At 40.4% G+C, this 12,055-nt stretch overlaps 1 protein-coding gene across 1 annotated transcript in view; it reads left to right on the top strand.

Annotated features, from left to right (window-relative positions):
- LOC139758848 (small integral membrane protein 8) overlaps window positions 1-12,055 on the top strand; it is a 55,916-nt gene that overhangs the window by 15,485 nt on the left and 28,376 nt on the right. Inside the window, exon 2 of the mRNA XM_071680706.1 lies at window positions 2,139-2,288. Within this exon, the coding sequence (XP_071536807.1) occupies window positions 2,139-2,288 (150 nt within the window). The remainder of the gene's footprint in view (window positions 1-2,138; window positions 2,289-12,055) is intronic.

Raw genomic sequence — 12,055 nt, 5'->3', positions numbered from 1 at the left:
ATACAAAATATGCTGGATGGCTTCAAGCAGCCACAGACCCCTGCCTGCATAGTGCAGTGGAATACCCACCAACAAAGCATTCGACATTGTCCGTGACACATCTTCACTGACAGCATACATAAATTTAAGAAGTTGTATGATTGTAGATAATGTTTAAGACATGGGTCCTCACATGTGTAAAACTCCTTCCTGATGCAATACAAGTTGGTACTTACACAAAAGATACTTGACACTGCCCTCCACAACAATGATGAAAATTTTTTGCCAGTTTCATAGTTGGCTGCCATAGCAGTCACTCACAATTATTGCATGTCTGTAGTTTTTTCTCCATCCCTCACAATCTTTACATACACAACCTCCCATTATCTCTTATCAAACCACAACATGAAGTTCTTTTCATATGCAGATGATCTCCATAACATCACATCACCCTGACACCACAATAGCATCAACAAACATGCTGTGTTATACAACTTAAATTCTTGCTCACCAAAAACAGAATGTCTGCATCTCCACAGAAGTCTTAAACCACTTTTTACTTCAAACAGACATGAATCTAGCTCTTACCCTTCCATCACCCTAAATGGATATTCACTCCCACTACACAAATCACCAACCATTCTTGGCAAGGAAGAACTGTGTGTGTACCTTACCTCATTTGCACAAAGATCAATAATGTCTTGTTTTGTAAATAAAACAGTCTCTTCCCCATTAGAAATAAGTCTCTCCCCATTTGTCTTTAAGTTCAGTTATGTGATGCAAAACACTCAAATTTGAATTATCTAGATTCAAATTACATACCTCTTTTTACAGAAACTTTTGCAGATACATTTACTTCCACTAAAAATAAAGGGGGGGAGCACATTTAAAGTCAAATTGCTGTTTTAGAGAATGCAAACTAGTAAAGGTGATTTGCTTTTCTTTTGGTAGGATTTGATACAGTACTGATCCCTCTAGTGCACTGTTTTTGTCAATCATTACAAAGCAGCAGTGATGTAATGTCTTTCAGTTTATCTACCATGCCATCCTTGTATGCAAAATTAGATGAAATCATTGTTTGGACCTCTAGGTGTGTTCTTCAGCACAGCTTTTTTGATGCAGGCTCCTAATTGCAGATCACACAACAGGTCATCATTTTTCTGGGAATTCAAAGAATTATAGATTAACAACTTATTTAACAATGTGATATGATTTCTTCTTTCAGCCTTGCAAGTATGATATAAAAGTTAACAGCAAAGTAAAGCAGAGAATCAACACAGCATACCCCATTCCAAAATGGCCAAATAAGTAGAGATCAGTAAATAGATATATTTTCACTTCTTGAAAATATTGACAATGTAAAAACATTATAGACATTTTCTAGGTTGGACATTTTGTTAGATATTTTCTAGAAAAAATATAAACTATTACAATATCATTTATATTGGTGTATCTTAGACTAGCACAGTAGCCCCACCATGAAAGCAAAACTTATGATTTCATCAACATTTGGGCCCTTAGCAACTTAATTGCTCACATGAAACCTAAGAACTTGTGATGTGTTGTTCAACACTGATTAAGGGACCTACAAAAAGATCAACTTCGTACTTTTTATTGCTAGGTTTTGTCCAGTTTGGGGCTACTGTTACTCAGCTATATTACTCCATTCTTTATTGAATTGTGTGGATCAAGTGCATCTTTTTAACTCCTTTATTCAGGGCATGATAATTTAAGTTTCCATTCATCACAATCTCTTCTTTTAAAAGTAGTGAACATAGTATTGAATAATATTCAACAACTTCATTTTTAAGGTGTGTATAGAAAAAAAGTATTACACATTAAGCATTTGATATGCTGCTGACTGTGCTTGACATATATTCATCCAGAGTAAATGTATGCTTTTTTTTGTTGGTATATGGGCCAGAGCAGGTATTGTGTAAGGGGTTGGAATGTATCCCCTTATTTTCCAATGAAAGAATATTTTGAAAATGTCAGTTTACCAGTTTTGTGATAATTTTGCATGTGTTTGTTGGCATCTGTGAGGAAAGACAATGTTTAAGTAAAAACTCTTCCCAAATAAACAGAGAATGAGAAAACTGTTGTTTGAAAGATTTTATGATATGAATACATTTTATTGGTATCATGGCATTTTTCCACAGACAGAAGCCATGGGTGGCAGGAATAGCACACACAAAGGCTTAAACTCAACACAGACAAATATCTCCAATCCTGCTACTGGAGAGGGCATTAAGTCTATCCAGACAACAGGAGTGTTCAAAGCTGTAAACTTTGAACTATATGTCAAACCTGTAAGTTTACTAGTTTTTAGTGTATTAAGTTACATAAATCTTGTGTACGTGAACAGTAGAAGTCCTGTTGGTGATAATTTTGTTATATCCTGCCACTTTAAAGGGTAGGTGGAACATTATGTCCTTACACCCAGTATCTGTCTTGTTAGCATGATGACTAAAGAAATTATACATGACAGATACTTCACACTTGTATCCTATGTACCCACTGTGGAGGTTAGGAAACGCTTACATTGAGGGTACTTTAGTGCATAAATTTTCATATTGATTTAGAAAAAATTTATATTTTTAGAGTTGGTTTGTTCCATGATTTGTAGGAGAATCTTCATGATCTCTGGGAATTAGGGTCCTCTAACTTTTCTACCATCTGATGAGGTTACTTCATCTCACTCTTCACGAACCACTGAAAACAGTGGTGGCAGCAGTAACTGGCTACTCTCCCCTCCAACCAGCAGTCAACATCCAGCATGGGTGCTCATAGAAAAATTTTCAAGGGGTGACAAAACTTGCATGCAGAGGATTAGCTTTTACTGTGTACAGCATCAGACTAAAAGAGGATGTGTTATGTGTGCTTGAACACAAGCACAAATTTATAGCTTAAATAACAATTACTAAAAGTATTGAGTTTAATACCAGTCAAGACTTGCTGCTGACAAGTATGCTATATATGCAATTTTTAGTGAAATGTTTTTTTGGCGGGGCAAATACCAATCCTTTTTTGCCCTGTCCATGCTCATTATTTTCAGATACCTTTTGGCACAGGCATATACCTGTGTCATGTGTTTGGTCTTGGAGCAGTTTAGGAAGGTCTTCAAGGATTTCCTTCATTTGTTATCTTTTGACTTGATAGCTTATAACTTGGGGGCATAAACATTTACCAAGATAAGTTTACTCTACTTATGTATGTATGCACTACAGATGTTGTGTATGAATGTATGTGTTTATGTTATAGATGTTGCAGTATTCTGCCTGCATGAGGTTACACCATGAGTGAAAAGACCCCTCTGAAGTGGCTGTATCATTAGGAGTACAGTTTCATCAAAGAACTTTTGATGTCAAAGAAGTAGACATTTTCCTCCTAATGGAAGTAGCACAACCTTAGATTGCAGGAGCCTTTGAAAGGACATCGTGGGTAGCACCAGGACCGTTTTTATTTAAGAAGTCCTGGGGTAATTAGAACTAAACGAGATACTCTCAGTCCTTGCTCTATGGAAGATCATTATATGCAATGATCCTATTGTGCGAGAAACCTACATCTACCAGTCTCTCATTTTATGCACTCAAAAATTGTTGCTATGCACTTGTTTGCTGTAGAAAATGTACCAAAACTTCATTGAGTGTTGTTAAGTGGAGTAAGCATGGGTCATGGGTGGAGTGCACCACTTTCCTGCCAGCAGGTCAGTCTTGCAGTTAACACCATTATGTGTGGATCTGTGCTACTTGTGTGATTTGTGCATACCTGCGAATATTATTTTCTTGCAACCCAAAGTGTTTCTTTGATAATATGGCATCAAAACGTCCAGCAACATCTCATACCCCAGAACCAACATTTTTTTTTGCTGAGATGGCATGGGGAAGGGAGTGAAGGTTCTGGGAGCATTGAAGAATGTGTGGAAGGCGAGAACATTATCTCAGAGAGCAAAAATGGGTATGTTTGAAGGAATAGTGGTTCCAACAATATTATATGGTTGCAAGGCATGGACTATAGATAGGGTTGTGTTGGAAATGAGATGTCTGAGGATAGTATATGGTGTGAGGTGGCTTCATCGAGTAAGTAATGAAGGGGTAAGAGAGGTGTGTGGTAATAAAAAAAGTGTGGTTGAGAGAGCAGAAAAGGGTGTATTGTAATGGTTTGGACACATGGAGAGAATGAGTGAGGAAAGATTGACAAAAAGGATATGTGTGTCAAAGGTGGAGGGAAGAAGGAGAAGCGGAAGACCAAATTGGAAGTGGAAGGATGGAGTGAAAATGGTTTTGAGCAATCAGGGCCTGAACATACAGGAGGGAGAAAGGCGTGCAAGGAATAGAGTGAATTGAAACAGTGTGGTATACCAGGGTCAACGTGTTGTCAGTGGATTGAACCAGGGCATGTGAAGTGTCTGGGATAAACCATGGAAAGGTCTGTGCAGCCTGGTTGTAGAAAGGGTGCTGTGGTTTCAGTGCATTACACATGACAGCTACAGACCAAGTGTAAATGAATGTGGCCTTTTTTGTCTATTCCTGGCGCTGCCTCGCTGGAGGGTGGGGCAGAGGGGATGCTATTTTGTGTGTGGCGGGATGGCAACGGGAATGGATGGAAGCAGCAAGTAGGATATGCACATGTGTATATATGTGTATATCTGTGTATGTATATGTATGTATACGTTTAAATGTATATGCATGTGTACGTGCGTGTGTAGATGTGGGTTGGTTTGGCCATTCCTCGTCTGTTTCCTTGCGCTACCCGCCGCCTTACTGGCTGTCATCTTCCGTAAAGCTTTCACTACCTCTTCTCTGTTCACCAAACCATTCCCCCTAACCCTCTCACTTTGCACACCACCCCAAAGCAAAGCACCCTATATCTGCCACTCTATCATCAAATACATTCAAGAAACCTTCAAAATATTCACTCCATGTCCTTCTCACTTCACTACTTGTTATTACCTCCTCATTTGTCCCCTTCACCAATGTTCCCATTTGTTCTCATGTCTTACACTCTTTACCTCCTTCCAAAACATCTTTTTATTCTCCCTAAAATTTAATGATAATCTCTCACCCCAACTCTCATTTGCCCTCATTTTCATCTCTTGCACATTTCTCTTAACCTCCTACCGCTTTCTTTCATACATCTCCCGGTCATTTGTGCTACTTCCCTGCAAAAATCATCCAAACGCCTTTCTCTTCTCTTTCACTAACAATCTTACTTCTTTATCCCACCATTCGCTACCCTTTCTAATCTGCCCACCTCCCACTTTTCTCATACCTCATGCATCTTTTGTACAAACCATCACTGCTTCCCTAAATACATCTCATTCCTTCCCCACTCCCTTTATGTCATTTGCTTACACTTTTTGCCATTCTGCACTCAAACTCTCCTGGTATTTCTTCACACAAATCTCCTTTCCAAGCTCACTTACTCTAACCACTCTCTTGTCCCTAACATTCTCTCTTCTTTTCTGAAAACCTCTACAAAGCTTCACCTTCACCTCCACAAGATATAGATTAGACATCCCTCCAGCTGCCATTCTCAGCACATTAACATCCAAAGGTCACTCTTTTACATACCTATCAATGAACACATAATCCAATATCACCCTTTGGCCATCTCTCCTACTCACATATGTATTTGTTCATTTATTATACTTTGTCGCTGTCTCCCGCATTAGCAAGGTAGCACAAGGAAACAGACAAAAGAATGGCCCAACCCAACCACATATACATGTATATACATACACGTCCACACACGCACATATACATACCTATACATTTCAACATATATATATATATATATATATATATATATATATATATATTTTTTTTTTTTTTTTTCAAACTATTCGCCATTTCCCGCGTTAGCGAGGTAGCGTTACGAACGGAGGACTGGGCCATTGAGGGAATATCCTCACCTGGCCCCCTTCTCTGTTCCTTCTTTTGGAAAATTAAAAAAAATTGAGAGGGGAGGATTTCCAGCCTCCCGCTCCCTCCCCTTTTAGTCGCCTTCTACGACACGCAGGGAATACGTGGGAAGTATTCTTTCTCCCCTATCCCCAGGGATAATATCAAATATCAATATTTTTGATATTTGATATAAAAATATGAAAAGATTTTACAGCCAAAGAAAAAAGTAATTATTCTGCCAGACTGATTTCACAATGTCAGTCTTCCAACCTCTAAAATACATTGTGAAAACCAAGAACACCTGAAAAAAACAATTTCTTATGAAACAAAAGAATGTTATGCAATAATTAAAAACAAAACAAAACAAGAAACAAGTAATTTAGTCCTCAGCTCAATAAGGTAAAAATATCCAAAACCTGTAGTATATGAGCATTGGTAAGATATCTAACGAACGCCTTGGAAGTAGGGAGAACATTAGCACTTAAAATTATCCAAAATGTACCAGAATAACAGTATATACTCTCCAACTTGCCTAAGATATATTCAAATAAGCATGTACAACAATCTTTGATATTAGATAAGAAAAAGTCCCATAGTCAGTTTTTTCCCCCTAATGCTCCTGCCAGATCAGTCTCCCAAACTGAAAAAGTCTTAAATACTGAAATAATCAAATGAAAGTGTGAATGAATGTGACCTTTTTTGTCTTTACCTAGTGCTACCTTGCGGTGTGGTGGGGTGGTGACAGGAATGGATGAAGGCAGCAAGTATGAATATGTACGTGTATATATGCATATGTCTGTGTATGTATATGTATGGGTATGTTACAATGTATAGGTATGTATATGTGAATGTGTGGGCGTTTGTGTATATACATGTGTATGTGGGTGGGTTGGGCCATTCTTTTGTTTGTTTCCTTGCGCTATCTCGCCAATGTCGGACACCGATTAAAAAAAAAAATAATCCCTGAGGACAGGGGAGAAAGAGTACTCCCCACATATTCCCTGCGTGTCGTAAAAGTGACGAAAAGGGGAGGGAGCAGGGGGGGATGGAAATCCTCCCCTCTCGTTTTTAATTTTCCAAAAGAAGGAAAAGAGAAGGGAAAATGGCAAATATGTAAGGAAAAATAATCATGATAATAATGGTCGACATGTAGTAGTTGGTAATCAGCCACTGACCTAGGAGGTATATAAATAGCACTACCTGCCAGGGTATATTTTTTTTTTTTTTTTGCTTTGTCGCTGTCTCCCGCGTTTGGGACGTAGCGCAAGGAAACAGACGAAAGAAATGGCCCAACCCACCCCCATACACATGTATATATATACGTCCACACACGCAAATATACATACCTACACAGCTTTCCATGGTTTACCCCAGACGCTTCACATGCCCTGATTCAATCCCCTGACAGCACGTCAACCCCGGTATACCACATCGATCCAATTCACTCTATTCCTTGCCCTCCTTTCACCCTCCTGCATGTTCAGGCCCCGATCACACAAAATCTTTTTCACTCCATCTTTCCACCTCCAATTTGGTCTCCCACTTCTCCTCGTTCCCTCCACCTCCGACACATATATCCTCTTGGTCAATCTTTCCTCACTCATTCTCTCCATGTGCCCAAACCATTTCAAAACAGCCTCTTCTGCTCTCTCAACCACGCTCTTTTTATTTACACACATCTCTCTTACCCTTATGTTACTTACTCGATCAAGCCACCTCAAACCACACATTGTCCTCGAACATCTCATTTCCAGCACATCCATCCTCCTGCGCACAACTCTATCCATAGCCCACGCCTCGCAACCATACAACATTGTTGGAACCACTATTCCTTCAAACATACCCATTTTTGCTTTCCGAGATAATGTTCTCGACTTCCACACATTCTTCAAGGCTCCCAGGATTTTCGCCCCCTCCCCCACCCTATGATCCACTTCTGCTTCCATGGTTCCATCCGCTGCCAGATCCACTCCCAGATATCTAAGACGCATTACTTCCTCCAGTTTTTCTCCATTCAAACTTACCTCCCAATTGACTTGACCCTCAACCCTACTGTACCTAATAACCTTGCTCTTATTCACATTTACTCTTAACTTTCTTCTTTCACACACTTTACCAAACTCAGGTACCAGCTTCTGCAGTTTCTCACATGAATCAGCCACCAGCGCTGTATTATCAGCGAACAACAACTGAGTCACTTCCCAAGCTCTCTCATCCCCAACAGACTTCATACTTGCCCCTTTTTCCAAAACTCTTGCATTCACCTCCCTAACAACCCCATCCATAAACAAATTAAACAACCATGGAGACATCACACACCCCTGCCGCAAACCTACATTCACTGAGAACCAATCACTTTCCTCTCTTCCTACACGTACACATGCCTTACATCCTCGATAAAAACTTTTCACTGCTTCTAACAACTTGCCTCCCACACCATATATTCTTAATACCTTCCACAGAGCATCTCTATCAACTCTATCATATGCCTTCTCCAGATCCATAAATGCTACATATATATATATATATATATATATATATAAAAATATTTTTATTTATTTATTTATTTTGCTTTGTCACTGTCTCCCGCGTTACCGAGGTAACGCAAGGAAACAGACGAAAGAATGGCCCAACCCACCCACATACACATCTATATACATACACGTCCACACACACAAATATACGTATGTATACATCTCAATGTACACATATATATACGCACACAGACATATACACACATGTACATAATTCATACTGTCTGCCTTTATTTATTCCCATCGCCACCTCGCCACACATGGAATAACAACCCCTTACCCCCTCATGTGTGCGAGGTAGCGCTAGGAAAAGACAACAAAGGCCCCATTTGTTCACACTCAGTCTCTAGCTGGCATGTAATTATACACCGAAACCACAGCTCCCTTTCCACATCCAGGCCCCACAGAACTTTCCATGGTTTGCCCCAGATGCTTCACATGCCCTGGTTCAATCCTTTGACAGCAACTCGACCCCGGTATACCACATCGTTCCAATTCACTCTATTCCTTACACGCCTTTCACCCTCCTGCATGTTCAGGCCCCGATCACACAAAATCTTTTTCACTCCATCTTTCCACCTCCAATTTGTTCTCCCACTTCTCCTCGTTCCCTCCACCTCAGACACATATATCCTCTTACTCAATCTTTCCTCACTCATTCTCTCCATGTGACCAAACCATTTCAAAACACCCTCTTCTGCTCTCTCAACCACACTCTTTTTATTTCCACACATCTCTCTTACTCTATTATTACTTACTCAATCAAACCACCTCACACCACATATTATCCTCAATCATCTCATTTCCAGCACATTCACCCTCCTGCGCACAACTCTATCCATAGCCCACGCTTCGGAACCATACAACATTGTTGGAACCACTATTCCTTCAAACATACCCATTTTTGCTTTCCGAGATAATGTTCTCGACTTCCAAACATTCTTCAAGGCTCCCAGAACCAACGGCCATTCCCCCACCCTATTATTCACTTCCGCTTCCATGGTTCCATCCGATGCCAGATCCACTCCCAGATATCTAAAACACTTTACTTCCTCCAGTTTTTCTCCATTCAAACTTACCTCCATATTGACTTGACCCTCAACCCTACTGTACCTAATGACCTTGCTCTTATTCACATTTAACTTTCTTCTTTCACATATATATACATATATTTGGTAAACATGTTTACCAAATGGCATCCTAGCTTTGTCTCTTCGATGTATATCAACTCACTGTTATATTTCTCTCTTGTGTCTCCCTTGATGAAGTGATTATTACATAAAAGTGCACTTGGGAACTTATCGTGTTTCATTTTCCCCATGGACTCATAGGAATACCTTGATCACGCGCAAAATTGTGAGAGAGTATCATTAAATTTTAGGGAGAATAAAAAGATGTTCTGGAAGGAGGTAAATAAAGTGCGTAAGACAAGGGAGCAAATGGGAACTTCGGTGAAGGGCGCAAGTGGGGAGGTGATAACAAGTAGTGGTGATGTGAGAAGGAGATGGAGTGAGTATTTTGAAGGTTTGTTGAATGTGTTTGATGATAGAGTGGCAGATATAGGGTGTTTTGGTCGAGGTGGTGTGCAAAGTGAGAGGGTTAGGGAAAATGATTTGGTAAACAGAGAAGAGGTAGTGAAAGCTTTGCGGAAGATGAAAGCCGGCAAGGCAGCGGGTTTGGATGGTATTGCAGTGGAATTTATTAAAAAAGGGGGTGACTGTATTGTTGACTGGTTGGTAAGGTTATTTAATGTATGTATGACTCATGGTGAGGTGCCTGAGGATTGGCGGAATGCGTGCATAGTGCCATTGTACAAAGGCAAAGGGGATAAGAGTGAGTGCTCAAATTACAGAGGTATAAGTTTGTTGAGTATTCCTGATAAATTATATGGGAGGGTATTGATTGAGAGGGTGAAGGCATGTACAGAGCATCAGATTGGGGAAGAGCAGTGTGGTTTCAGAAGTGGTAGAGGATGTGTGGATCAGGTGTTTGCTTTGAAGAATGTATGTGAGAAATACTTAGAAAAGCAAATGGATTTGTATGTAGCATTTATGGATCTGGAGAAGGCATATGATAGAGTTGATAGAGATGCTCTGTGGAAGGTATTAAGAATATATGGTGTGGGAGGAAAGTTGGTAGAAGCAGTGAAAAGTTTTTATCGAGGATGTAAGGCATGTGTACGTGTAGGAAAAGAGGAAAGTGATTGGTTCTCAGTGAATGTAGGTTTGCGGCAGGGGTGTGTGATGTCTCCATGGTTGTTTAATTTGTTTATGGATGGGGTTGTTAGGGAGGTGAATGCAAGAGTTTTGGAAAGAGGGGCAAGTATGAAGTCTGTTGGGGATGAGAGAGCTTGGGAAGTGAGTCAGTTGTTGTTCGCTGATGATACAGCGCTGGTGGCTGATTCATGTGCGAAACTGCAGAAGCTGGTGACTGAGTTTGGAAGAAGAAAGTTAAGAGTAAATGTGAATAAGAGCAAGGTTATTACGTACAGTAGGGTTGAGGGTCAAGTCAATTGGGAGGTGAGTTTGAATGGAGAAAAACTGGAGGAAGTGAAGTGTTTTAGATATCTGGGAGTGGATCTGGCAGCGGATGCAACCATGGAAGCGGAAGTGGATCATAGGGTGGGGGAGGGGGCGAAAATCCTGGGGGCCTTGAAGAATGTGTGGAAGTCAAGAACATTATCTCGGAAAGCAAAAATGGGTATGTTTGAAGGAATAGTGGTTCCAACAATGTTGTATGGTTGCGAGGCGTGGGCTATGGATAGAGTTGTGCGCAGGAGGATGGATGTGCTGGAAATGAGATGTTTGAGGACAGTGTGTGGTGTGAGGTGGTTTGATCGAGTGAGTAACGTAAGGGTAAGAGAGATGTGTGGAAATAAAAAGAGCGTGGTTGAGAGAGCAGAAGAGGGTGTTTTGAAGTGGTTTGGGCACATGGAGAGGATGAGTGAGGAAAGATTGACCAAGAGGATATATGTGTCAGAGGTGGAGGGAACAAGGAGAAGAGGGAGACCAAATTGGAGGTGGAAAGATGGAGTGAAAAAGATTTTGTGTGATCGGGGCCTGAACATGCAGGAGGGTGAAAGGAGGGCAAGGAATAAAGTGAAGTGGAGCGATGTGGTATACCGGGGTTGACGTGCTGTCAGTGGATTGAAGCAGGGCATGTGAAGCGTCTGGGGTAAACCATGGAAAGCTGTGTAGGTATGTATATTTGTGTGTGTGGACGTATGTATATACATGTGTATGGGGGGGGGTTGGGCCATTTCTTTCGTCTGTTTCCTTGCGCTACCTCGCAAACGCAGGAGACAGCAACAAAGTATAATAAAAAAAAAAAATGTATATACATATATATATGTTTTGGGAGCAGCTGAATGAGTGTGTTAGTGGTTTTGATGCATGAGACCGGGTTATAGTGATGGGTGATTTGAATGCAAAGATGAGTAATGTGGCAGTTGAGGGAATAATTGGTATACATGGGGTGTTCAGTGTTGTAAATGGAAATGGTGAAGAGCTTGTGGATTTATGTGCTGAAAAAGGACTGGTGATTGGGAATACTTGGTTTAAAAAGCGAGATATACATAAGTATACGTATGTAAGTAGGAGAGATGGCCGGAGAGCGTTATTGGATTACGTGTTGATT

The sequence above is a fragment of the Panulirus ornatus genome, chromosome 31 (assembly GCF_036320965.1).
Source record: "Panulirus ornatus isolate Po-2019 chromosome 31, ASM3632096v1, whole genome shotgun sequence".
Classification (NCBI taxonomy): Eukaryota; Metazoa; Arthropoda; class Malacostraca; order Decapoda; family Palinuridae; genus Panulirus; species Panulirus ornatus.
Note: the sequence above shows the minus strand (reverse complement) of the source record. Positions and strands in the feature narration are given on the sequence as shown.